General features: G+C 47.6%; 2 protein-coding genes across 2 annotated transcripts; one reads left to right on the top strand and one right to left on the bottom strand.

The window, feature by feature from the left end:
* Positions 1–556: 556 nt before the first annotated feature.
* On the bottom strand, positions 557–4,404 carry RPL6 (ribosomal protein L6). The gene is made up of 7 exons (XM_039561327.1): positions 4,330–4,404; positions 3,521–3,772; positions 3,332–3,430; positions 2,799–2,942; positions 1,868–1,916; positions 1,154–1,338; positions 557–762 (listed from the first exon to the last, which is right to left on the bottom strand). Exons 2-7 carry the CDS (start codon positions 3,770–3,772, stop codon positions 610–612), a joined length of 882 nt encoding a protein of 293 aa, XP_039417261.1. The 5' UTR covers positions 4,330–4,404; the 3' UTR covers positions 557–609.
* A 379-nt stretch (positions 4,405–4,783) lies between these two features.
* Positions 4,784–27,861, top strand: PTPN11 (protein tyrosine phosphatase non-receptor type 11). Its single transcript, XM_039561026.1, has 16 exons — positions 4,784–4,889; positions 9,083–9,205; positions 10,247–10,441; positions 11,462–11,654; positions 12,720–12,836; positions 13,314–13,427; positions 16,147–16,243; positions 16,722–16,801; positions 16,904–17,062; positions 19,867–19,998; positions 20,685–20,839; positions 21,476–21,543; positions 21,675–21,826; positions 23,812–23,924; positions 24,147–24,238; positions 24,562–27,861. The coding sequence occupies exons 1-15, from the start codon at positions 4,876–4,878 to the stop codon at positions 24,214–24,216; spliced, it is 1,782 nt and encodes a 593-aa protein (XP_039416960.1). The 5' UTR covers positions 4,784–4,875; the 3' UTR covers positions 24,217–24,238; positions 24,562–27,861.
* Positions 27,862–27,893: the final 32 nt, after the last annotated feature.

Genomic DNA, 27,893 nt, shown 5'->3' on the forward strand with positions numbered 1-27,893 from the left:
TTGAACCGATTTCCAAGCCTACAGAATTAAGATCATGCTTTTGCTTTCTGTTCTAAGCAGATATACTCCTTACATCCCACAAGGATGAAGAACAGGAAAGGGACATATAGTCTGTATTTTTTTAGTTTCAGGAATAAGTTATCCTGCAGAACTGTGGAGTATTCCCAGCATTTCCACTTCAAAATTAAGGCATAGCTCCTGAAATACCTCTAGAAAGTTCCCTGTTTGCTGAGGTTCAGCACACACATTTTATCCAGATTTTATCCTGGACTGTGTCAGCCCAGCATTATCTGCTATTCCCGAAGGAAAATCTCTTCAGGATCCCTCCCCAGCTCACTCAGAGTTAAGCTGAATTCCTGTTTATGTTCAGTAGTTAAAAAAATAAATCCAACAAACACCACAAAACTAAAACAGCCAAAACTTCCACCTCCCAACTTTGCACACTCCAAATTCTGGTCACTACCTGCAGCCCCTCAGAGTTTAACCCACAGTAACATACACTGCAAGAATTGTGAAAAACACCTGCTGTGACAGACTGAAATGAACACACCACAAATCCTTGCTTTTTCTTTTTTTCCCTTGGAGTTTAATGTGGTGCTTCCAGAAGGCTCAGAACACCAATTTGTGAGGATAAACTCCATTTGAGAGAGAGAATGTGGAGCGCAGGTACCCCCGGAGCTGAGGCACCTTCTTGATCCGTGCCAGGATCTGGGAATCCACGGCCTTCTGGTCTGCCTTGCGCTGCTCCGTCAGCTCATATTTCTGCAAAGCACAAAGAACAACATCAAATTCCTGGGGAGCAACTGCAGAATCCTTTAGAGAGAGAAGAAAATTCAGGGCAAACCCTAAGTTTTGGGATTTTCAAGAAATCTTTTCTCTATTTGTTCTAAATAATGGGAAGGTGGTGGAGTGCTGAAGCACCCCTTGGAGCCAACACAGTAAAGGTGCTTCTTGGTCAAAAAAGACATTTATCTGGAATAATCACTCCTTCTCCTGTGAGAAAAATCCCCAAATTTAAAAGGGAGGTTACCTCATTTTAATGGCATCACCTCACTTTATTAATGACCACTTAAAATCCGTTTGTTTCCTGCTAATTCCCCCTTTCCAGCCTATCCAGGAGCATTGAGAAAGAAAGAACCACCCTGTCCCTTACTTCTTTCTCAGTGTCAAAGATCTCTCCTTCCTGGTGCTTGGGCTTCCGCAGCCTCTTCTTCTTGAAGTAGGAATCAGTGAGATGCTTGGGAATTTTCACCCCAGTGAGATCCACCTTTGTGGATGTGGCGATAACAAATTTCTGGTGGGCCCGACGCAGAGGGACACGGTTGACAGCCAGGGGGCCTGAAGGCAGAGAAGACAAGAGAGAACAAAGTCAGCTTTTCTGGTGAAAACCGCTGCCTTGAAGCTGAATTTTTGTAGTCTGTGTGATGACCAGTTCCTTCAGAGTTGCCTCCAGCTAAAATCTCAACAGTCAAAGCCCTCAAAGCCCTCTAAATACAAAAATTTACTTCCTGAGCTCTTCCAGGTAGTCAGATACTGAAGCTTAATTATCTCCTCTCCACTTCCCTGCAATGTCACAAATGACAGAGTCATCAGGGTTGGAAAAGACCTCCAAGATCATCAAGTCCAACTTTTGACTGATCACCACCTCATCAACTGGAGCAGAGCACTGAGTGCCACATTCTGTCATTCCGTGGACACCTCCAGGAGTGGTTACTCCACCACAAAATGTGATTCCACACTGACATGCCAAAGCAAACACATGTAGATCTGTTGTGCTACCGACCCCAGAAACAAACTTAAAAAAATCCACCCCAAATTCACAGAACCCCCCAAAACAAAAATATCATGTTTAAATAAAAATTTTTACCTGTAACAAGCAGAAGGCCAGTATCAAGCTGCTTCAGGAACACAACACGCTGTAAAAAATGAGATGTGGTATCAATCCTCAGGTCCCAGTGCTTCCATACCACAGCCAAACTGGAATTGTACTCTGTTACTGGTACAAGCACTGACAGTGCTCCAGGTGTGGCTCAGCTGTGCCACCTGAGGAGCTGCCACCCTGTGATCCAAGCTCCAGCACTTCATTAACTCCTCTCCAACTGAGCGTGACTCTCCATGAGCTTCCTCACTCAAGGCTGAGCAAAGCCAATTACTCCAGCTTTACTCTTCCCCCATCCTACAGGATGGCAGCAGCCATCCCATCACCCAAATCCTTTGTACGAGTTACAGGCAGGAATTGGATAAACACCACAAAGACATCACATGGTTAAAGCTATTCCCCAGTTGTGTTTCGTTCCTTCTGGTCAAGGTTTCCTTCTCTGACAGCATTCTTTACAGAGTATGACATCAAAGACCTCAAGAAAATAAAGGATGCCTGCTGTGTTGGTGACCATCCTGAGGATGGAGAACCCAATGTAACAATCCAGTGTTACCTTGATAATTAGATTAAGAATAAAACTCTTAATTTTTCCTTTGCAGTAACTACCGTGGGACAAAATTCTGTGTTTGCTGCTGCAGAAACAGAAACAGGCACTGTCTCTGCTGCTCTGCACTGCAGCAAGACTCCTTTCATGTCATCCAAGCAACTGGCTGAGCCTGTTTTACTTCCAGCTCTCCTCAGAACAACCTAAATTTAACAAATATTCCAACTCTGCCTCCCCTAAAGGCTGGACAAGGAAAACACCCAGACAGAAGCCACAGATTTGCACCCAGTGGCCGAGAAGAGTTAGCTGAAATCAGCTGAGAAATTCAGGGTGGCTGAAATGCTGCCAAACCCCTGTGCCAGCAGCTGTGCCCACCTTGCCGCGGTGCCGGCCGGTGAGCAGGATCAGCACCGTGCCGGGGGTGATGGACGCCCGCAGGCGCCGCTTGTGCTCGCAGAACGGCTTCTTGCCGTGGCTCAGCAGCTTCCGGGGAACGTCCTCCGTGGGGTAGTACCTGGGCTGGGAAAAGAGAACAAACATCTTGTACCACCTGTGTTCCACAGGACAGCGGGACAACCCTCAGAAAGGGTTGTCCCTGTTTCCCTGAAGTTCAGCTTGCTGAAGGATTTCTGCTGCAGCCAGTGCTTGGGAACACACAGAGTGTTTCCTGGAATATTTTGAGTCCAGCTCTGTATTTGTGTGTGCTTCCACCTCAGCAATACATAGGGCACAGAATTCCCACCTAAATTCCCACCATCTCCCAAGAACGCTGGGTCTGTGCTCAAGGAGAGCTGCCAACAATGAAGCACAGCACAGGCTGAGGTCCCCACATCCCCCAGGCCCGAGGCTCATCACCCAGCCTAAAGCTACCTGGACCCAACCACGAGCATCCCAGTGCTTTTCCATACCATTTTCCGGATTTTAACCACCCGGCTGCCTCCATTCTTGTCTCCACCCACTGGCTTAGTGATGGTGGCACGGGGCATTTCCTTCTTCTTTTTCTCTATCTGTGTGCAAAGAACAGGGAAAACTCAGCACAGTCCAAACCAAAAGCACCACAACAAATACGATTATTCCCACAGCGTTTCCCACCCTACCTTTGTCTCTGGGGCCGTGTACTTGCGCTTGTACAAGGCTTTCCTGGCGTACATGGCTGAGCGGGAATACCTCCCGATGCCCCGGGCCAGGGTGGGGTTACGGCTGGCATGGTACTTCTTCACCCTCTTCTTCTTGTCCCCTGCTGCCTTCTGGATTGGCTTCTGCTCCGCCGGCTTCTTCTCCCCTGCCTTCTTCTTGGCCGGCTTCTTCTCAGCTGGCTTCTTCTCCGCGGGCGCCTTCTCACCCGCCATCTGCGAGCACAAACAGCAGGGTTTAGGGCTTGTTACAGAGCAAAGAAAACAAAATAAAATAATCCAAACCATCCTTTACACTTTTGCAGTACCTGTCAGCCACCTCCTCCAGCCATGGCTGACCAAGCGCTGCTCCCTGCGTGCCTCTACATGACTTAAAATGCTCCTGCTCTCTGGTTACAACAGCTCCAGCGCTCCTCGGTGGGAAGCCCGGGAACACGCAAACACACCCCGACTCTGCAGCCACTTCTGTCCCGGCTCGGGAATGCCCCGGCGCCGCTGGGCTGCCGGCCCCAGCGGCCTCCCCCGTCCAGCCCCAGCCCAGCTCCCGGGAGGCTCCGGCGCGGCCTCCGCATCCCGCCGCGGCCTGGCCCGCCCGGGCCGGCGACACTCCCGCTCCTCCGCACCCCGCGCCCATCCGGGCCCCCGCGCCCCCCCGCCGCTCCCCGAGGCTGCCGGGCCGCGCCTGTAACCGCGGCGGGGCCGCCGGCGGGCGGATGGCGGCGGATGGAGCGCGGCGGGCCCGGCGCTGATCGCAGCAACTCCGCCATCCTCACCTTCCGGGGGAGCAAAAGGGACTCACATCCGGGTGCGCGGGCTAAGGACAGCGCGGCGTCTGACGTCAGCTCGCCGCGCGGGGCACCATGGGATTCGTAGTCCGGGAGGGTCCGCGCTGCCCGGGGCAGCCCCGGGTCACCAGCGAGGGGGACACCCGACTCCCCGCCCGCTCCGGGCGCTGCGGGACCCCCGGCCCGGAGAGCGGCCCTGCCGCGCCGCCGCCGCTTAACCCGCGTCCGCTCAGGGTACGGCCGGTTCCGCGCCCTGCCCCTTGCGCGGGCGAGGCTCCGGTGCCGCGGCGCTCCGGTGCCGGGGGTCCCGCAGCCCCCCGGGCGGAGCGGCGGCGCGGGGCGGGGCGCGGCGCGGGGCGATGACGGCGCGGGCGGTGACGCGGGGCGGGCCGCGCCGCGCTCGCGGGCCCGAGGCCGCCGTTGTTCGCGCTCCCCGCAGCGCCCGAAGGCCGCGGCCCCGCCGGGACCCCCATGTGAGCGGCGGGCGGCGCGGGGGGGCCGGCGCACCGCGACCCGCCGGGGCCACGGGGGAAGATGACATCGCGGAGGTGAGGCGGGAGCGGCGGCCGGGCCGGCGGGGAGGGCGGCGGGCAGGGGCCGCTGCTTCTGGGGCGCCTCCGCGCCCGCTCCCGGGGCTGCGGGGATGGGGCTGCTCCCCGCGGGCGGGCAGGACCCCCGCGACCCACCCCGGCAGCGCCCACCCCGCCCGTTCCCGGGGGGGATATCCCCGCTCCCGGATCCCGCTCCCCGCCCGTTCCCCGGGGAATCTCCCCGGGGTCGAGGGTTCGGGTGGGTTAGAGTCTCTCCGACTCCCGCTGGCGGCCGGAGCTGTCCCGGTGACTCCGGTTTGGGGGGGTTCAAGTGCGTGTCCCCATGGAGCACCGGAGCCGAGGGATGAGCTGTTGGTGTGTGGGACCTGCTCGGTACCGAGGCCCGGGGTTCGCGTTCCATCGAGGGCCGGCACCGCTGGTTTACCGACCCTAAAACACGACCCAGCTGTAAAAGGAGTGTTCCTGCGCTCTTAGTCGGTTATCAGCATTCACTTTAATTTCAAACCCTTGTGGCACTGTTAAAGCACGATGAGAAACAGCAGAATCCATTTCTTTGTTGTAGCTTCTCACTGTCCTTAATAGATTTAAATATTTGTCCTTTTAATATTTGGTGTCCTTTTGGGCTCAGAGGTTTGGGTGAATGTTGAACTTTAGAGGAATTATTGGCGCAGAAATAAGTATAAACCTGTTTATCCTTTTAAACAGACCTATTCTGAGATTCATGGAATCCCAGTATGGTTTAGGCTGGAAGGGACCATAAAAATCATCCCATTTCACCCCCTGCCACGGGCAGAGACACCTTCTGCTATCCCAGGGTGCTCCAAGCTCTGTCCAACCTGGCCTTGGACACTTCCAGGGATGGGGCAGCCACAATTTCAATTGATTCACCTCTATCAGCAATACCTATTAAATTATAATTGCTCCAAGGATAAGTTGTCCTCTCTCTTCTTCTGCTCAAGATGGTGATTCTGGATGGGTTGGTTTCAATCCATGGCCATTTATAGTTGGATTTGGGGCTTGTTGAACTCTGTGGAGGATCTTTAGTCTGTGTTGGATTTTCTGGATGTCCCTGCTCACGCTGGGAACAATGCTACAAGTTACCTTTTGGAAACATTGTGAACTTCCTCCTTGCCAGGAATAATTCTGTTACTCTGCTCAGAACTCTAAATTGTAACTTGTGAGGGAGGCTGAAGAAAAGATGGGAAATATCAACTGATGAGCCTATAAATAGGAGTAATTAAAGTACCCGTCAGCGCATCCCCAGTGCTGTGGTTGTGACAGCTGAGACAGAACCGATTTCATCTCTCCTGCTCTTGCAAAGGTGATTAAAAAACCCAATCACAGCATGGAAAATTGTATTGATTTATTTCTTTTTGTTTGGGAAGAGAGAGATGTGCTGGCAATGTGTCACTTAGGGAGCACAGATCCTGCTGGTCTTTGCTGGACCATGACAACAAAAAAAGGGATAAATGTAGGAAGGATGGATTTTCCACCATGATTTTTTTTCCCATCAGAAGATTCCTTGCTTTGCTGATACCCCCTCAGTTTTGTAAATGAGACCTTGCTATTTCACTGGTTACTTTCTTCCCAACATTTCCACCTTGCTGTGAACTAATTATGGATTGGGAACGGTGTATTCCAAGCCCCCGGCTGCGGGAATTGCAGCGGGAGGGACGGTGAGGAGCCGGTTTGAGCAGAGCGTGGGTTTGGGTGACTTCTGTGATTGTATTTACTGCCCTTGGCTGGGGCAGCTCTGCACCTGCTCCCACGGAGATGGGGAGGGAAAGCAGGATAAAAAGCCCAAAATGCATTCCATCCCTATAAAAGGAAGCGTCAGAGCAGGTCCTGGGTGGGGGGTGGTGTCACTGGGGAGTGCTGGCCCTTTGCTGTCCCCTCCCAGTTTGGAAGGGCCGCAGCCCCAAGGTTGGGAGCACGAGGGATGGCAGCACTTCAAGGAGGATCGTCCTCCCGGCCGGAACCGCTGGCAGGGATCACTGACACCCCCATTCTGCTATTTGGGGTGGCTGACAAATGCAGCTTCCTACTCAAAGCCAAAAATACGGAGCTGAGGGAGCAGGAGGACAAGGCGCCAGCAGAACCAGAGTTACATAAAGTGCAAGAAACCCTCCCAGGTGTAGCTTGGCTTTGCTGCACTTGGTTTTCAGCATCTTTATGTTGGGATTATTTTATGGGAGGGAGATTTTGGGGTTTAAAGCATCTCTTGTGTGTTTAACCTCTCCTTTAAATGCTGGTTAAAGAATAGGTTGTTTGTAGTCGCCTCTGTACATAAACCATTATTTTTCCTTTACTGTAACAGCTCATGTACAGCGACTTCCTTCAGGTTCAGGGTGGGATAGAGAAGATATTCCATGGGTGAAAGTTTATGGAATGTCAGTATGATAAATCTGGAGAACCAATCCAAATAATTTCTCCTCTGTCTGTTCAGATATTTTTTGAGGTAAACTCCAAAACTTACCGAGGTTTCTCTTGAATCCTGTGCCTATTTAAAAAGCTTGTGAACTGTTCAAGTTATTACTGCACATTTTTTGGCGGGGTTTGTTTTGTTTTCTCCTAATGGAAGTAAAATTTTGGGAGTGGAAATGTGGTAAATATGGTAAATATATTATCAGCTTCTCCAGGCTACCTGTTGTAGGCTGAAATGTGTTATTTAATGTTCAGTTCATCCCAGGTACTGATACTTGCACAGTTTCTTTTGTGAGAACTTTCCTTGACCTTGAATAATCATTAGATAAATGTAACATTTTTTGAATGGTTTTTTTCCATGTCCTGTGCATAAATTTGGTATTTTCTGTGTGGTTCTTCAGTGAAAGATGGGGACTATTCACTAGATTTTTGTGGTGCAAGTAGAATATTATTTACTGAGGGGGAAAAAAGCAAGATTCACGATAAGATTCACACAATTTACTTCTAAAATGGATCTTAATTCCCATTTGAATGACTTGCTAGAGATCTGGATTTTCTGGAACCCTTAAACTCCAGAACATTTCTGAAGAGAATGGTCTGGATAAGGCTTTGGTGGGAATATTGGCAACTGTTCAGTAGAGAAGGAATTGCTACAACAATTGCAATAATAACCCTACATTTAGACCTGTGCTCTCATATTTTGCTGATTTAGCAATGTAGCCTGAAATGCTGACTGGATCAGGAAGGATCAGGAATGCTGTTCAATTTTTCTGGATATAACACTTCTCTCTCTGTGACAAGCCCGACTGTGGAGGGTTTTTTTGGATATATTTTGCTGTGTTTCGGCAAAACACAGAGGTGTACAAAGAGGAGCAGGCTGACTTCTTTCTGCACGCAAGAATGAGCGTTTAACTCTGAAAATTAAAGGTGATTTTTTAATTGCCAAGTGCAAGGGTGACAGAGCCGACCTTGGGGTGCTCACATCCCTGCTCTGATGGTTTATTTTTAGGGTCTGGCTTCTAAAATTCTCACCAAGTCCTTTCATGCAGAACTCGTTTGGGGCTGCAATAAAAATGGGTAATTCCAGATAAGAGCAAAGGCAGTGGTGACACCGAGTGGCTCCAAATAAGTCTCCAAAGTCAATGCCAGAGGTGGGGACATGGAGCTGTTGGCCACAGCCCAGCCCCAGCTCTGCCTGGGCTCTGGGATAGACATTGAGGGCAGTTTGTGGGTGGTGAGGATCAATAGGAGATTCCTCTGTGGTTGTATTTAAGCGGGAGAGATCCGACCCCGGCTCCACATTCCTGGGAGGAAGAGCAGTGGGCTGTCCACACGGGGAGTTCCTTCCTGACCCCCTCAGCTGTGCCCTAAACCATGAGGTTTTGTTCAGGTTTTAACCTTCAAAATGTTGTCAAGTGTCACTTTGGATGTTTTGTGTTATTTTTAGGTATTTTTCCTGTTTGTCTTTCAGTTTCTTTGTGTGCTCTGTTTTCCTGGAGTAAGGAAATACCATTTCTGGTCTGTGTTTATGTTGTGTACCTTTGATATCATTTTAATGCAAGCAGTCAGGGTGTGGATAAGTGTAATCCTTGGGCTTACAAAAAAATTGCAGTATATAAAATTGCAAGATGGAATTAATAACAAATGGAAATGTTATTAATTTAGGTACAAAACTCGGTTTGGAAGCTGTCAGATCACTCTGCGTGAGTTAACCCTGAAAACCTGCTGTTTATTTATTAACGTTCTTTATTTTTAACCTCTTGTAGATGGTTTCATCCAAATATCACTGGGGTGGAGGCAGAAAACCTGCTGTTAACAAGAGGAGTCGATGGCAGCTTCCTGGCACGGCCCAGCAAAAGTAACCCAGGAGACTTCACACTCTCTGTTAGGTGAGTTTGGATCTTTCCAGTCTTGGTAATGATCTTAATTTGCTGCTGTCCTGTGGGGAAAGATCTGTGGATGAACTCTGTGGAAGAGGTGAAAGAATGCACAGATCACTTTTTAGTGTCGTTCACCTCTTCCTCTTCTTTTTCTCCCATTTTCCCCAAAGAGCTCCTCAAATACTTTTACCCAGCTCTAGGTTGGAGGGGAGTAAATTCTGATTTTACAGCCAGACAAAAAAGTTAAGGGGAAGCAGAAATAGGTTGATAATAACATTGCTTTTAGCCCTTTCCAAATTCATTTGATAACCAGCTGAAAGCAGCAGAGGTGTTGGGAATTCGTGATCCAGCAGGAAATCCAGACTCTCCTCACACAGGAAAAGTCAGCAAGTTTTTAAGGGCAACTGTGGCTTTTTCAGCTTCCAAAATAGGCCTTCTGTGACAGTTGTCCCCTGACACTGTGTGGTGGGGATGGGGAAAAGACAGCAAGAGGAAGTAGATAAAGGAAAAGGGAAAAGTGGGATTGGTGATAAGAGTTTGTGCTGCTTGGATACTTGTGAGATAACGGGCCTTGTAGCACAGGAGGGGATTCCTGCAGGGAGCTGCTCTTCCTTCGTATTAGAGACTGTGGCAGCAGGCAAAGGCAAATGTTTCCTGAGGGAGAGACCTCGGGAGCTGGTGGGAATTCTGGAGAAAGGAGCAAACCAGCTCTGATGGGTCCCTCCAGAATGCCAAACTCCTCTCACCCTCCACCCTTGTGCTTGGGTGTGGAATTTTGTGTGGGATTTCTGCTGGGACTCATGAGGCTGCAGGATTTATGCTGCCTTCAAGGATCCCTCCAGCACGGAATTGTTTTCCTGTTCCCCCTGGCTGGTGGGCAGAGAAGCTGAAGCAGAGGGGCAGTAGCTCAGCTCTTCTGCCATAGTTCAGTGCTGGAATTGTGAGTATGGATTTTTCCACCTCAGGCATCACCAAATGTGAAAGTGATTGATTGATTGATCGATCAGCTGACTCGGGAAGGGGTTCTTTGTCCTCTCTTTCAAATCTCAGACGAACTGGAGCTGTCACCCACATCAAGATCCAGAACACAGGTGACTACTATGACCTCTACGGGGGAGAGAAGTTTGCCACGCTGGCTGAGCTGGTCCAGTATTACATGGAACACCATGGGCAGCTCAAGGAGAAGAATGGAGATGTCATAGAGCTGAAATATCCCCTCAACTGTGCTGACCCCACATCAGAAAGGTCAGAGAAGTGGTGGAACCTCGATGTCCTTGTGCTTCTTAACACATGCCCTGTTTATCCCTCTTAATGCTCAGCCTCCGTCTGGGAAAAGGGCGGCCACAACCTTGGATTCATTTCAGGGAGGTTCCTTGTAAAATAGATCAATAAATGTGGTTAAAGGTGAAGCAATCCAAGCCTCAGAAGCTGTTCCCTTCAGCATTCTGCCTTGGGTGGGACAGGACTAAAGAAGAGGGCATAATTCCCTTTATTTTTACTGGGAGAATGTTTAATTGGAGAAGTTCTCCTGGCGCTGTTGTTGCTGCAAGGAATTCCCAGGGATATTTCTGGGCGTAACTTTGTGTGCTTTTCCTAGAAAGTGAGGGCCATACAAATCTTCAGATTCCTCAAACTCCTGAGGAGCGTGGTTGATAAGGAGAATTTGAGACTCTGGATTTGAGGAAATGTCAGGGGTCAGAACTAAACCAGTGTATTCCTAGAAGTGAAAAAAACAAGAAAAAATACTCAAACAAGTTCTCTCAGTCCTCAGAATGGCTTAGCAGAGGTGGGGAGGATTGATGCTTTTCTGGCCCTATTTCCTGAAGAATTGAGGCTGCTGGGATTATCCTCTCCAGTTCCTGATGGGATAGAAGGGTGAGGTCTCAAAGGTGTAAAATTCCCACAAGTTTATCAGGAAAGTTTCATGAAGGAAATGAAAGAAGAATGCATGCCTTGACTGAGGGGAAGGTTGCAGTGTGACCTGGTGTGTATTGGAATCCACTGGGATTGTTGTGAAGGATCCAGATCAAAGCTTCACTGGAAGCTTGCAGGAAGTTCCATGGAAGTGCTTTGAAGCATTTCTGTCCTCACTGGTGTGCACCTGGACACTTCCAAGGTTTATTTTATTCATTATTTTTACAAACTGAGGTTTTCCCTAGACCTGGCCACTGCTGAGTGAACAGAAGGGATTCAATTTTATAACAAATACCTGGAACGAGTGGAATGCTAAGCAGGGTGTCACCTTCTATGTCCCTTTATTTCCAGGTGGTTTCACGGACATCTCTCTGGGAGAGAAGCTGAGAAACTCTTGACAGAGAAAGGAAAACATGGGAGTTTCCTGGTGCGGGAGAGCCAGAGCCACCCTGGGGACTTTGTCCTCTCCGTGAGGACGGGGGATGACAAAGGAGAGAGCAACGATGGCAAATCCAAGGTGACACACGTCATGATCCACTGCCAGGTAGGAAAAGCAGGAAATCCATGGACCCAGGAGCTCTGGATACGTTCCCCCTTTCCCTGGGGGTGCTGCAGGTCATCCCTTTGATCAAATTCACTCCTCTGATGCCCTCAGAATTCCAGCAGGGATTGGTTTTGTTTGGCTGACTGGCTCCTGTCAAGGGCCTTCTGGCCCAAATCACACTTTGCTGTGCTCAGGGAGCCTCCTGGATGGATTCTATCAAAATAGGAGTGATTGGATAAATGGAGATTCATCCACAGATGTCTCTCTCCTGTCAGTTCGGGCAGTTACACCTGATAGAGGATCAGCAGTCTGTGAAAATAAGTGTTCACTCCAAGGAATGCCTTGAAATCTAAATCTTCAATTTAATACAAGGTTGTTTTTCACTGAACTGCTATTAAATTACAATTTTGGTATTTAATATATGCCCATGGGTTGCTATTTAAAAAATCATCATAGATTTTTTTAAAAATCACACATTTTTGTCACTCTCTTTTACTTTTGTTGTGCCAAAAGAATTAATTGTATAAAAACACCTAAAATGAAGTAACAGAAGTAGTTTGGAGGTAAAAATGGTCCACCAGGACTGTAAATGCTGAATTACCAGAATATGTTTATTTTTTCCAGAAAACCTCTCCTTTTTGCAGTTAGCATTTATGCCATTGAGGAAAATAACTTGGCTTTGCTTCCTTAAAATCGGGGTGGTGCCAGGCAGTACCAGCCTGTCAGGACCCAATCATACACTGAATTTTGGAAATCAATTCAAATTCCTAATTCCTGGATTCTCACCCCATGGCTTCAGTATCTGCTTGAGCTGCCTGGAGCCCAGTTCAGAGGGAATCAGCTCTCTAAAAAAGCAGATAAACTGATTTTCAAGGAGATGGCAAAAAAGGGGATGTCCTGCCAAGGGTCTGTGTTTCTGTTTATTGAAGTTCTATCCTTCAGCAGAAGGATTTTAGTAGAGTTTTCTACACATCATTTGAAAGGTTCTTTCTGATGCAAGGCACAGCCTGAAGGGGCTGTGATGGTGGGAAGTGCATTGATTTTGAGGAGCATTTGTCTTTCCAGGATCTCAAATACGACGTTGGCGGAGGGGAGAAGTTTGACTCTCTGACAGATCTGGTGGAGCATTACAAGAAGAACCCCATGGTGGAGACTTTGGGCACCGTGTTGCAACTCAAACAGGTGAGTGGAAGGACAGGACACCCCTGAGCTTGGCCACCTCCAGGATGTGTTGTTGGAATGCAGCTTTTCCACACTTCCTGCAAGACTTTATCTTTTCGGAGGCAAAAAGTGAAGGATTAAACTTGATGAAATGGGTGACAAAGTCATTTAAATGGGAATAATTGTTGTTATGTTTGTGAAGGGATAGAGTGTTGTCTCTGAAGTGCAGAATTTCCTGGTCTGTAGGGATTGCAGAACAAGTCCAGAAATGAGACAATTTAATGTATTAAATAAAAACTGTGAGACTTTAAAAGCAACTGTTCACCATCCCCTTCCTCACTGCCCTTTGCTTGAATTCCAAAGTTCTGACATCCAAAATGATGCCTGGATGCTAAAATTCTCATTAAATTATCTTTAGCTTAGGGGATTTGTGTTTGAATTGTCTTTCCATGGTTGTGATCTGCTAACCCTGTGCTGTTTGGGGTCTGTGTCCCTCAGCCCCTGAACACCACCCGGATCAACGCTGCCGAGATCGAGAGCCGAGTGAGGGAGCTCAGCAAACTGGCAGAGACCACGGATAAAGTCAAGCAGGGCTTCTGGGAAGAGTTTGAGGTGATTCCTTGCATTCCAAGTAATGTTTCCTCCAGTGTTTCCTGCAGTGTTCAGTCTCACACTGCTAAAGTCACGTTGCGTTCTGCCTTCCTGGCATTTCCTCCTCTCCGTCACTTCAGATCCCTGTTCTTGCTCCCATTTCCAGGGGTTGAAGTTTTGCCAGCTCTGCTCTCGTGGCTTGAAATATTTGCCTTTTTTTCCTGATTCTCAGAGTGCTTTTTATCCAATCCCTCCTGGATATCCTCCTCACCACGAGGGAGCCTCATGTTACCCCTGTGTTTGTCCCACCGGGACAATCCATCGAATTCCTTCTGCGGTTTGGGAAGTTGGGAACCATTTCTTTAGGGAACCTTCCATTCCTCAGTCAATCCATTGCCCTTGTCCTTGTGGCTTTTGGGGATCTTTTAAGATCCTTTGGGGATCTTAAAGCCATTGGGAAATGGTAGAAAGCTCTGGGATGGAGCAACATGGATTATATGCATTCCTTGGACTTCTGGAGATTTCGTTTTGTTTTGGTGTTTCATTTCTCTCTGCAGGCAAAATTCTAATTTTCTTCCAGAAAGAGTGTGTAGTGACAGGACAGGGGGAATGGCTTCGAACTGGAAGAAGTTTAGATGGGATATTAGGAAGAAATCCTTCCAGAATTTGGAAGAAACTCTGCCCAGGGAAGCTGTGGCTGCCCCATCCCTGGAAGCATTCAAGGCCAGATTGGACAGGGCTTGGAGCAACCTGGGATAGTGGAATGATTTGGATTGTGAGGGACCTTAAATCCCATCCCATCCCATCCCATCCCATCCCATCCCACTCCCTGCCATGGGCAGGGACACCTTCCACTATCCCAGGTTGCTCCAAGCCCCAGCCAACCTCTCTTGGAACACTCCAGGCTGGATATGATGGACTGGTTTATACCTTCACGGACACATAACCACCAGTGGAGTCTGGAATTCCACCAGCAGATGGCAACAGGAAACTGGGAAGTGCTGAGGGAGCTCCAGAGAGGCTGGTTTGGGCTGTACGAGGCTGGTTTGAGCAACTTCCTGAGTAGTGATGGATTTGCAAAGTGACCATCCTTGGAGAACCCCTCTTTGATCAGAAATATCCATTAGCTAAATGTGCTGTCCAGTGGGCTCTGGTTACTGCCAGGAGAAGGAAAAGAAATCCATGAAAAGTGAAGGAATTAGCACAGAGGTGTGTGAGGGGAATATCAGATGGTGAGGTCATGGCAGTGGGAAATGGTAAAATGAGGATTAAGCTTTCTCCTTCCTCTTTCCAGAGAAAGGGGAGAGTCCTTGATCCAGGGCTGCTGAATGGTCAGAATGGCCAGAATTCCATCTGGAGAGGGAAGGAAGTCAGCAGAGGTCGTGTGTGTGGAAAGGGGTTGTTGGTTTGGCAAAACCTAACTGAGCTATGAATTCACAGTTCTTTCCCAACCTCTTGGTCCACGTTGAAGAAATCTGTCTTGGAGTGGATTTCTCAGTGGGCCTTGGAAGCAAAGTGTTTTCCTTACAGAAGGAAAAGTCTTAGAGGAAAAGCAAATAAAAGAAGGATTTTACCTGTGAGAGACATAGCACTTCTTTTTCTTCTTCACTGCTGTCACTGAGGTCAGCATTAACCCTCATTTTTTTGGGAATGAAGCCCTCTCCCAGCAGTTTTAGTGCCCTGCTTTTCCATTCCCCTCAGGGAAGCTCCAGCTGTCCCCCGTGGTGGCAGGAGGGGGGAGCACACTCCAGGTTGTCCATGAATCCCTGTCTGTGCTGTTCAGGAGCTGCCAGGCCAGATGGTGGATTTAAATTACTTGTCTCCAGGCAGGAATGAGCCTCTTGTCCCAGGAACCACCAGACAGGAATGCTGACAGTCCTTGTAATGTTTTTCCTCCTGAAAAATGGTTATTTCTGAGCTCAGTGCTGGGGTGTTGTAGCGAAATCGAGGAGGATATTCCAGATTTATGGTTGTGTTGTTCCAGCTCTGAATGGGCTTGTTGGGAGTCGCTGCTGCTCGTGGATCTCTCCTCAGGGATGCTCCAAGCAATAATAATTAACTCTAGGAAGGAAGATGTGGTTTCCACACATTTAATTGCTTCCATTCTTTAACTCGCTGGGAAAGTTTAGCTCTCAGTCCTTTTGCCTGGAATTCCACAGGCAGTGCATTTGGAAATTCCATTTTCTGTCCTTTGTCACAAGCTTGAAACTTTGTACCTCTTACATTTCTTTGGCTTTCCCTGGCTTTAGGATGAGCCTAATTATCCAAGGTCATTAAGTGAGGGAGTAACAGACTGAGACAGGAGGGAGCAAATGTGCCAAGCTTTAAATAAAAGCAGGAGCCTGGAGGGTGGGAATGATGAGGGGAGCAGCTTCCAAACCCTGAGTGTTCCTTTTAGTGGGGCCAGAACTGCTTTGGGGAGAAAAACTTGGAGCAAAACATTGGGATCCTGGTGCCTCCAGCTCCAGGGAGCTTTGGGAGAAGGGAGGTTTGGGAGTGGGGAGGTTTGCCATGAAAACAGCATGGCTGTGAAAGTATGGAATTGCTGCTGTCCCTGGGACATTGTGTTCCAGAAATCCCCTCTCCGGGTTGTTCCTTCACTGGGACAATTTATGGATAACCCCATTTGTAGTCACCTAATGCCCCTCTCCTCCCTTTTCTCTGGGAGAAGGGATTGCTGTGAGCATGGAGCAGTCCATCCTGCTTCTTTTGAGCCCCCCTGTCTGTGCTCTCCCCTCAGACCTTGCAGCAGCAGGAATGCAAACTCCTCTACAGCCGCAAGGAAGGGCAGCGCCAGGAAAACAAGAACAAAAATAGATACAAAAACATTTTACCCTGTGAGTATTGATCCTTCATTGCCATTTAATGTTCCTCTGGTTTATTTCCCTCATTAATACAGGGTTAATTAAGCACCACTGGGCTTTGGCTTCTCTTTAATGATAATTTCCCCTCTTATCAGGATTATCCCGTGATTTCCAGTTTGGGTTCAAACATTTGCACTTTGTGGATATTTGTAATATTGCTTTTTATCTTCAGCTTTCATTTAAAAGCCTCATATCCCTCAGCTGTTGCTCAACAGGCTGCAATGCTTCAATTTAAGAGGATTAATTTGGGGGACAAAACTGCGACGTGCGAATCCCAAAGCTTTGCCTTGCCTTAGTGTTGGAGTGTCCCTGTGTTCCTGAATTCCCAGGACATGGATGTGTTTTGGTCCAGCTGGTCATGGCCACTTTAGAGGAAGCAAAAGAGACAATTTGGAATGTTCTAATCACTAATTTACTGAGTTGGATAATTAATTAACGTCCATTTTTGCAGTTGATCACACTAGAGTTGTTCTCCACGACGGCGATCCCAATGAACCTGTCTCAGACTATATCAATGCTAATATTATTATGGTGAGTGTATTCCCACCTCCCATCCCATGGCTTCTCTTCCCTAAATCCGAGGGAATCTTGTCACCATTTGTTAAATTGGTTGGTTTTTTTTCCTCCCTCTAGCCTGAGTTTGAAACCAAGTGCAACAACTCAAAGCCAAAAAAAAGCTACATTGCTACCCAAGGCTGCCTGCAGAACACGGTGAATGATTTCTGGAGGATGGTGTTCCAGGAGAATTCCCGAGTTATTGTCATGACCACAAAAGAAGTGGAAAGAGGAAAGGTAAAGCCAGACTCCAGCTGCCCTTGGGAAAGGTTGTGATATTTGAGTGCAAGTAAGGAACTAAACTGACTGGGATAAATTGATTTATAGCTGGAATCTGGTGGTCCACCAGATTCCTTGGAGCTCTGGAAGGTGCCGAGGGTCCTTTTTTACCGGTGCCTGTGGGAATTGGGGATATATCCCTGTCATATCAATCCTCCCTTCCTTAAGGATTGCCTGCTGAAGTTTTAGCTGCTGAATGTGAATCTCTGGATTTCCAGCTTACTCAAGGAAGGAGGCACTGGGATGGGAGATGTGGCCAAGCAGGAATTCTGTGTGCTTGAAGGAAAAGAATTCCCTGCTCCTGGAGCTAAAGTCTTGCCATTTATTTTAGCTCATCAAGCCTGCATGGACCTCCTTAAAAAAGCAGAATTAGGGGATTTTATTATTACAAGACAGAACATAGAGATGATGCTTTCTTACCTGGGAACTGCTCTGGCAGGATTTAATGCTCTCAAGAGGAATTTTCCCTGCAATGGTGTATCCCAAAACCCCTCCATTTCCCTTTGGAGCACAGGGATCTTGTCTTACTCCCTGGCCTCTGGCAAACCTGGGGATATTTCAGTTTGTTTCTGCTTTCTAATGACACGAGGCAGGAAAGAATAGGAGTAGCTGAACGCTGATATCCTGGCAACAGCCACATACAGCTTCCTGGGGATAGTATGGATTTACCTTTGGAATTTATTGCTTCTGATCTTTTTTCTGCTTGATAAACACTTTCTGTTCTCTCTCCACTTCTTTTAAAGTTTCTCTGCTTCTTCCACATGCCGCTGCCCACCTTTTTCCCTTTTCCCGTATTCCCATGATGGGTTTCTGAAGGGAAAGCTGTTTTTAGGGGAGCATCACTTGTGGGAAAAAAAATACAATTAAAACCTGAAGTTCTTCTGGAGGTGACCAATGATTTCAGGGGTTCCTCACCCCCAGGAACTTCGTGTGTGTGGACTGAAGACAAATAACAGAAGATTTTACAGGATTCTCTCCCTAACTGAGGTGTCAAAGCTGCCACTGCTGCTGTTTGTTGGAGCCATTAGACTTGGTCTCGTGGATTTTTTTTTTTTTTTTTTTACTTTTTGACTTTGTCTTGTGGATCTTTGTCTAGTCTTTGTAAAGTTCTGCCACTTCATCACCCTGATAAAGGGACAGGATTTGTGTTTCCTTCCTGAGAATGCACTGAAGGAGGGAGAGGCTCCGAAATAAATGACAGAGTTGTTTTGGCAGAGCTGGCTTGAATACACCTTTCTTTCTTCAAGTTATTTCTTTTTTAAGAACCTCCTGGATGGCCTCTGCTGCTCTGCAGTCTCTCCATTATTCTTCCCAAAGTTTGCTCAGCCCTTTTGCTGGAGAAAACACTTTAATACCAGATTAATTCACCAGTGCTGCGTTGCTTGTTTCTTTACCCTTGATTGTTTTTTGATGCCTATTTCACTTTGTAAAAAATTGCAAATACCAGTCCTGATATCAAATCAAAGCTTTTTTTTATCTCAGGCCAAGCAGTTTGCAGGAAGGAGAGAACCCTTTCCAGCAGAGCTGCCTCCAAGAGCTCATAGCCTGAGGAAGGGAGGAACTGTGGAACATCCCAGCCCTGCACTGAGTCCTGGGTGTGCTTTAAAGTGCAGAAGCAGCAAATCCTCAGAAATTAAAAGAGTGGGGGTTTGGAGGCAGTTCAGCAACCCCTCCAGCAGAGCAAAGCTTATTTGAACATCACGTTGCTGCTCAGACTTGCTCTACCAAGTGCTCAGAGCTCTGCATTGAAAAAAACTGCAAGTTATTTCTGCTGGCACCCCTGAAATCAGCGGTATTTGCTTCAGTTTCTCCCCTTGTGACAGGGAAAGGAGGGCAAAAATAGCAGGACAGCATCTTGTTGCCTACGTGGGATGTGTTCAACCATCTTACTCTGCCTTGGGCTGGCAGAAGGAGCTTCCCTGTGCTGTGTTCTCTCCTGGATATTGAGAATAACTGCAGATAGACCCTATTGCTCTGTAGGACTTGGTGTTTGCTCTTGCTGGAGCCTACTCCTACAGCAATTTCTACTTTGCTGCTGCATTCCCAGGAGTTGCTCTTTCCTGACCTGTCCCGGGAGCCAAATCCAAGTGCTGACAGGTGAAAATCCATTCCTCAGGGGATGGAATTTATCCCTGGGCAAAGATAATCTGGATGGAGAAGCAGCAACACCAAAAACTCTGCATTTTAGATGCTACAGACCCCTGAACTGCTCTTTGCAGGAGCCTGAACCCTCTTTGGTGATGGAATCAGAGCTGTGTCAGCCCTTCCTGCCCCAAGCCATGGAAAAGCAAGCATCCCAGTTTTATTTCTGCTGGAAATGATTTATACCTTTGACCTTTGCTTCTTTTGCAGCCTGTAGGGTTTGGGCTGTGGAACAGCCTGTGGGGCTGAATTCTGCTGGAATTCTGTATTTTGAGACCTAGGGATGGAAGGAGATGTAAAAAACAGGATTTGAAGCTCCAGGTTTCGAAAATATCCAGGCATAAAATATCCCAAAAGGTGCTAGGAGGAGACGTGGCCTGTAGCTGTCTGAAATTATCCAGTGTTTGTTATGGAGAGGAGAAACTTCCCATTAAAATGTTCTTTACCTCGTCAGCTGCTTGTCCTCTGTGGATTCTGAAATGAGAGCTTCAGGGTTGTGTTCACCAGTTTGCAAAGCAGCCTTTTTTTTTTTTTTTCCTGCCTGATTATTCCCTTTTTTTTGTTGTTGTTGGGTTTTTTTTTTTTTTTTTTAATTTATTTTTTATTTTGAAATCTTGCAGAGTAAGTGTGTCAAGTACTGGCCAGATGAATATTCCCTGAAGGAATACGGAGTGATGCGTGTCCGGAATGTGAAGGAGAGTGCAGCACACGATTACACCCTGAGAGAGCTGAAACTTTCCAAAGTTGGCCAGGTGAGTCCCAGAGTAACTCTGTCCTTTTAGTTCAGCTTGTGGATCACCAAAGGAAAAATGGCAGGAGCAGCTCATTTCTCTGGAATCAATAAAAGCACTCAGAGATTAATAAATGGAGCCCTGGCTTTCCTTGAAGCTCCACGTTTGGTTCCATCCATCTTTTTCTTTGCCCTTGGGATAATTGAAGATTCTCCTACCTAAGCAGCTTTTGGCAGGAGAGGCACTGCTGCAGAGCTTGGAGGGAATGTGGAAGGAGGGATAATGCTTTTAACTGAGGACACTTCAGTCCAGCCAGGCATTTGCTCCCTCATGGAAATGATTGCACGGAAAGGAAAGAGGAAAGGAAAGGTAAGGTTAAGTTGTGTGTGGGTCCAGGGTGTGGAAAATTCACTTAAGGGAAGGGATAAAAAGGTGAGGAAACAGCATGGAAATGGCACTCCTTGTTAAGGAACAGTTCAGATCAGGGAGGAGAAGCAGATCAGGGGATTTAGTGACTGAGGTGCCAGGCCAGGAAGGGCCCTGGCTCGTTCCCTCCTTTCAGAGTTGTGAAGCCGTGGCTGCTGTGCTCAGGTGGGATTTGGGATATGTCCCCTCTCCACCGGACCCAGCTGTGCCCCATAAATGCTTTTGGAGCTGGATTTGGACCTGAAGGCTTTTGTTTCCGTGTCCTGGCCTCTTCCTCGCAGGGGAACACGGAGAGGACGGTGTGGCAGTACCACTTCCGAACCTGGCCCGACCACGGCGTTCCCAGCGATCCCGGGGGTGTCCTGGATTTCCTGGAAGAGGTGCACCACAAGCAGGAGAGCATTCCTGATGCAGGACCTGTGGTGGTCCACTGCAGGTGAGGGATGGGCTGGGCTCCTCCTGCTACTCCTCCTTTTGGCCCGGGGAGCTGAGACCTTCAAAAAAGGACAAATTTCCCTGGGAGCTGCTCAGAATCCCCTTTGTTTTCTGTCTGTACAATGTCACATTCCAGGTGGGTGGCACAGGATCCCCTTGGGAAGGGATTTCAGAGTGTGAACTTTGTATAAATGAGAATTTCTGCCGTTGGATGAGAAGGTTGGACCAGTCCTGGCTGGAGCATTTCAAGTGCAGAATCATGGGAATTCCTGTGTCCCATCCTACCTGTGAAGGCTCTCTCCTTTTTGGCTGTTCTCAGCTTATAAAAGAGATGCTTTTTTAGGCAAGGAAATTTTACATCTGGCCTTATGGTTTTTTTCTGATTCAGGGGTGTTTATAAACACTGAAGGACAGAAGTGCTGATTTCTGTCCCTTCCAGGAGGTCTCTGCTCACTTTTGGCTCTGTGGTTTGACTCTGGCTGTAATTTGGAAGTCCCTGGCTGTAATTTGGAAGCCCCTGGCTATAATTTGGAAGCCTCCTGTCTCCTAATGCCAGACTCTTCCCTGAGCTGGGGTTTTGCTGTGCGTTCAGAAAGAGCAAAACAATTAAATTCCCTTTTTTTCCCCCTTCTTCCAGTGCTGGGATTGGGCGAACAGGAACTTTCATTGTCATTGATATCCTCATCGACATCATCCGAGAGAAAGGTACCCTTCTCCCTCTTGATTTCCCTGCCTATTCACGGATCCACCCTGAGAATGCTGATGGAGGATTCAGGTGAGCTCCACCCTCACCGTGTTGATTTTCCTGCTCTTCCCATTCCCATGGTTGTCCCCAGGAGTGGACTGTGACATCGATGTCCCCAAGACCATCCAGATGGTGAGGTCCCAGCGCTCAGGGATGGTGCAGACAGAGGCCCAGTACAGGTTCATTTACATGGCAGTGCAGCACTACATCGAGACCCTCCAGCGCAGGATCGAGGAGGAGCAGGTGGGTCCATCCCAAATATCCAACAGGAACCCGGCAGGATTCCAGCAGGGAGCAGCGTTGGGGGGGATTTTGGGAGGAATTATGTTGTGGGAGGGCTGGGGCTGAAGGTGTGAACACTCTCCTGTATTTCAGTTCATTATGCTTAGGAGTTAATTAAATTATCAAGTGGAATCCTCTCCTGAAATTACTAAGTGGAATTTTCTCTTTAAATTATTAGGTGGAATCCTTTCCTTAAATTAGGCAGAATCCTCTCCCTAAAATATTAAGTGGAATCTTCTCCTTACATTATTGGGTGGAATCCTCTCCATAGATTACTAAGTGGAATTTTCTCTTTAAAGTGAGAGGTGGAATCCTCTCCTACCCTCCCTGTCCCCAGCCCTGCCCCCAGATCTCAAATTCCCTTCCTATTATCGAATTTCCTGTGCAGGAAGAATAAAAGTTAAGGGTCTGTTAATTAAAGCAGGACCTTGTGATCTTTGTGTTTTAAAGAGATTTCAAATCTTGTTCCCTGCATTCCTGAAAGGTGAAAATCAGATGCTGATCGCTCCAGTTCCAATTTGGGAATTTATTGGTAGGAAATCAATCTATTGGAGCGGAAAATGAAAGGGTGAGCATGGTGATCCAACAGAAAGCGCTTCCAGGAGCGTGGTGGGATCAGAAATGTTTGGGAATACGTGGTGACAACCATCCCAAGACCTTCCCCTCTCCCTTCCTGCTCAGGGAATTGCTTGTGCTCCAGTTCTGGGGGGTTTTACAGCAGTTTCCTGGTTTGGTGATAAAGAGCTGCTGTTTTCTCCCTGTCCCTGCTGCTCCCTGCCCTGACCTCGGAGCAGTTGGGATTTGTATCTTTTGCTTTCTATGCTAATTAGTCCATATTTTTACTCTTTTTAGTACCATTTTCCCTGCTAGGGACTTCCCACCACGTACTGAGTTAGTTCCTCTTTATCAGCTGGTTCCTGCAAAATGTCTTTGTGGTCCATTCCACAAATTCTGCATTCCATGTGTCCACCAATCCACCTTTCTCTCCCAGACTTCATTCATTGAAGCAAATCCAGGTTTGCTCAACAAAACTCTTCCCAAGCTGTGTTCCCACGAACAGCTCAGGACAGCTTTGCTAAATGCTGGCTAAGAGTGGTTTAAGAATCACCAGGAGCACCAGAACGAGCTGGGCGAGTTCTGAGCGTGTTTCAGGAGACCATCTTGGAAAAGCTTCAATCCTAGGAATGTTCTTCATGGGAATTCAGGAGTCAGAACTCCCCAGAGGTTCCGCCAGCCTCTGCTGTGAGATTAGGTCAGGCCTCAGGACTTGCTGGAGCATTAAAAAACCCCCAAATAAACCCACAACCCCCTCCCCACACCCCAACTCCGTGCAAAACTTGAATTTCTACGTTGTAGGTTTGGTGTTTTCAGGCATTGTGGACGCCTGGAAAAAAGGAAAAATCCATATCCCGTCTCTTTCCCGGCGTAGTTCCCTGGCAGGATCTGGAGTTGGGTGCCAGCAAAATTGGCTGCAGCCTGGAGCATATGTGCAGAATCCAAATAACAGCTTGGCTGCTTTTTATATCAAACCTAATGGGCTCAGATATTATTTCATTAGAGCTCCTGCAAACAACGGGGTCGCTCCGTTGGCCCCGGCTCCGAGCTGGAAATAAGGTCAGTGGGAAGCCCACTGGCTGCTCAAGAATGAAGTGGGGAGTTTTCTGCCAAGGAAATGAGGATGGAGTGCATTCAGAGGGTTGGGTGTGTTCCTCTGGAGGTGGTGGGATGGGGGAAAATGGGGATTTGCAGGTTTTGTCTCAGCGATAGCTTGAGCCAAGCTTTAGGTGTGCTCAGTGCTGTGTTCCCTGCAGAACTGAGCTCTCCCCTCGCAGACAAACCTAAAACCACCCGTGGTTATCTCCTCTTGGAATTGCTGCACTGTCTCAATGATTATTTGCTGGGATTAACCCCAAACCTGGCTTTTTGTGGTGTGTTTTGCTTCACAGAAGAGCAAGAGGAAAGGTCACGAGTACACAAACATTAAATATTCGTTATCGGACCAGACGAGCGGCGATCAGAGCCCTCTCCCCCCCTGCACCCCAACCCCAACGTGTCCAGAGTAAGTTCAGTCCTGCTCTCAGTTTTGAGCTGTTCTGTCTCATCTTAAGAGACCTCAAACGAGGCTGAGTTACCCCAGAACCTGCCCCGTTGCCCTGGGCTTTGCTCTGAAATAAATCCAATAAAATTAATTGTCCCTGAATTATGTGGTGTGTACAATAGGATTTCTTTTTTGTCTCAAGTGAGATTGTTGGGACTCTAAATAACCCTGATTTCATTTCAGAATGAGAGAAGATAGTGCTAGAGTATATGAAAACGTGGGGCTGATGCAACAGCAGAAGAGTTTCAGATGAGAAGATGTTCAGAGCCTTCCAGGTGTGTATGGCCAGGGGACTGTCTGTGTCCAGCCTGGCCTGGGACAAAGTGTACCCAGCAATACCCAAAATGCTTGGAATTTATCCCTCTCGGGGTGCCTGAGTTCCAAAAGCTAGTTTTAATTTAATTTTAGTGACACCTATACACAGTCTCACCTTCTACTGCCAAAGCACCCGCACAGTTTCTAAGCCAGGGTTGAGACTTTGAGTTAAGATTTATTGAGTCCAAACCGAGCACTTCTGTACAATGCCTGAATAAGAAAGAACTGCTGGGTTTCCTCCTAAATAATCCTTCCTTTTTTTTTTTTTTCTCCCCTTTCTCAGACATGAAAATGTTTTTCAAAAAGGTCAAGAAAGAGATGGAAGAAGCTTCACGTGACCAGTGAGCTCTGAGGGCTTGGTACCTTTTTCTTTATGGTTTTAATCCTTCAGTAGGCAAAACTTCAGAGCATCTAAAGATTGTTTTTATCTCTTCTCTCCAATTTCCAATTGCTCGTTTTCCAAATAAAAGGAAATCCTTTCTACAAGGTAGACAATTACTTTGTAGAGTCAGTTTTGAATCCTGCAAACTGTTGGACTGTCATCCATTTGGGTTTTTTTTAAATAGTATTTTGGTTTCACAGTATGGCTGTTAGTGGGGTTTGTTTTGGGTTTTTTTTTTCCTTATTTGAGCAGTTGTGGGGTTTCTGGGGGGCAGTGGGTGGGCGGTGGGTGGTGGGAGAGCGATACCATGGATAAATCCGTGACACTAAAATGTAAAACACTGATTTTGGGAACAATGTGGATTGTTGGAAAACAGTGGATCACCAGCGTGGATAGAACCAAGTGCATGATCAAATTAGTCCTGATACATTTCAAACTCAGACTGAGCTTCCTGGGGTGAGCAGTTCTTGAGATGAAGGTGCTTTCTTGTGATAATTGGTGGCTTTGATTCCAATTTTGCTGCGTGACCGGATGGGCTATTTCGGAGGAATTTATGCAAAGTTGCTCTTACATCAAACAAAGTTTCTTTTCTGTGATCTCTGCCCAGAATAGGAATTCCCAGTGTCCTTCAGGAGCCTCAGTGACCTGGGGCTTCTTTGTGAGGACACTCTGTGGTGACTTTATGCTCAATTCAATGAGATTGAACCGGCAGAATTCAGGTATTAATTAAGAAGTTGCAGGATGTTAAAACCAGTGAGACCAGTAACCCACTGTTGGTGTCAGGGAGCCTTCCTCCCCTTGTGCTGGGGAGGTGGAAGCTATGGAGGAGCCTCCTGGATTTTTAGGAAGGCTCTGTGCTAGTGGGGAAGGAGGATCCCGGGATTCCTCGTGGGACAGGGAGCAGCGAGGCCACACCAGGGGCACTGTCCCACCCCAAGTGCCTTTGGGATCTGCCTGGACCTTCCTGTCCCAATCCCATGAAGAATCATCTGGAACCACTTGTGGTTGTCAGGGAGACAAAGCCTCTTCCAGAGGCTCCCCAGGGAAGAGCTGGTGAGCTGCCACTCATTCCTTCCCTTGGCCTGGAATTCCTTCCAGTGGCCTGGACCAGCAGCTCCTGTTGAAGCCGTGGATGGCAGGACCAGGCCCAAGGAGCGGGGCTTGGTGTCTCCCCAGCACCTTGTCCCCGGTTTTGGGGACACTCTGTGACTTCAGTGGTGTTCAGGAATGATTCCCACCCTCACACAGGATGCCTGAGCTGTGTGTGCAGGGCACAGGGCCGCTGGAATGGGGTTATTGGCCTTCCTGGTGGAATTCTGCTGGAGCCTGGAATGTAATTACTGCAGCTCTGTGAGAGGTGAAGTGGGAGATTCCATTCCCTGGTCCTCGGAGTGCTTTGCAAATCCCAACATTTGAGCAGTTTTGAACTGAATGAAGGTGCTTTGTTAATGTTGAGCAGGATTTTCTTCCTTGGCCTCTTGTCCTTTTTGTCTTCGGGGGCTTTGGGGTTTGATTTTTTGGAACTCCTGTCACCAGCACACCCTAAACATGTTCAACTGTCATGGCCTTAGGCTCTAGCCCTAAATCCTTGTGCCCTTCCTAGACTGGAATAGATGATGAGGAGAGAGAAATAGGGTGATTTGGCAGTGAAATTCCTGCTCTCCATCCCCTGCCATCCTGTCCCTATTCCCAGCTCCCTCCTGCTGAACAGGGATCACTTGGAAGCGTTTTGAGATTTGCATGGAACAATTAATATTTGCCTCAAACTCTGTGCAGAGACAAATTCTGTGCTTCAGAGGTTGTAGCGAGGTGGGGACACACCCAAGTGGGGTCTGGAGCTGCTCTGCTCCATACTGGGAAGTCAGGAGGGGAAAAGTCAGGAGAAAGGAGGGAAGGATCCTGAGGGAATCTCGGCTCTCTGCACTCAGCTCATGTGAAGTGTCTTAAAAGCTGGACCTGTGTAAGCAGCAATCAGCCCATGGCCAGCACAACGTTGCCTCCTGACCTCATTCAGAACCTGCCTCTGGAGGAGTTGGTTTGGAATTGTTTTCCTTGGGAGCAGGAATTCTTGCTGCAGAATGTGTATGAATCCTGGGGAGCACACAGTGGGGGAATGTCAGTGAGGGGGGAGCAGGATCTGAAAGATTGTGGGTAAAGGAATAAATTCTCCTTTCTGAACCAGCATTGGGCACCAAAGGGGAGCCCCTGCACCCTAAAATCTGTCACCAGAGGCAGGGAGGGTTCTTAAAGTATTTCCTACACCAATTCCAGCAAATCACTTTGGGGTTCTGACAGATGAAGCAACGAAGAGAAACATCCTTTGGTTCAGGGGAGATTGGTGGATGTGGGATTCCGGCATTCCCAGTTGTAGGGAATTCAGTGGAAGCAGTGCTGGCTGAGCTTGTTCTGGAGCAGGGATGGGAAAGGGATGCAGGGCTCCAGGGTTCTCTCAGAGAAGCCTTTGTAGCACGGGGGAAGTTTACCCCAACTGCCAAGGCACAATGATCGATGCCAGGGTGAATCTGCTGCAGACTCCATTTACTGAATGTTTTAGAGATCAACCTTAATTCCAGCTAATTCCTGTTAGGCCTGATTGGTTCTATTAATCCTGACCAAACTTGCCTTTTTTCCTCCTAAAAGAAGTGTTTGAGACACGATTAACCAGGACACAGCTAACAAAAGAATCCAACCCGTTCCCTTTTTTCGTTGTAGGGCTGAGGAAATTTGCAGCTGGGACTAAGATGTGTTGTCAGGATTTGATTTTCTACCCGTAGCTCCATTATTTCAAATTAATTGTTCATTTCTCCCTTTTCAATAGTGAAAGGTAATGAATAATTTCAAGCCTGTTTATTTATGACATTACTGTGATTTTTTTTTTTAATTGCAGTACTAAAAACTAATAAAAAAGGATCTTATTAGGTGGAATAGGCCTTGCATTTATTTTTTTTTCCTGCACTGTATGAAGTATTGTACCAGAGTATTAAATGAAATGTAATATTTTATTGCAAAATTTCTATCCTTTAAAAGGAATACATTTAGGATGTCATCAATTTGATGTGAATCATGTAAATGTTGAGAAATGAGCTGTTTATTCTCCATCTGGTGTTTCAAAAAGACTTCACCTCTTGCCTTTTGCCCACGGTCTGTAGCCCATTTACAGTTGTCAAAATGTGACATTAAATAATAGTTCCTGTATAGAAATAGTGGTGGTTGTCCATTGTTTTCTGGGCTGG

Source organism: Corvus cornix, chromosome 15 (assembly GCF_000738735.6).
Source record: "Corvus cornix cornix isolate S_Up_H32 chromosome 15, ASM73873v5, whole genome shotgun sequence".
NCBI lineage: Eukaryota > Metazoa > Chordata > Aves > Passeriformes > Corvidae > Corvus > Corvus cornix.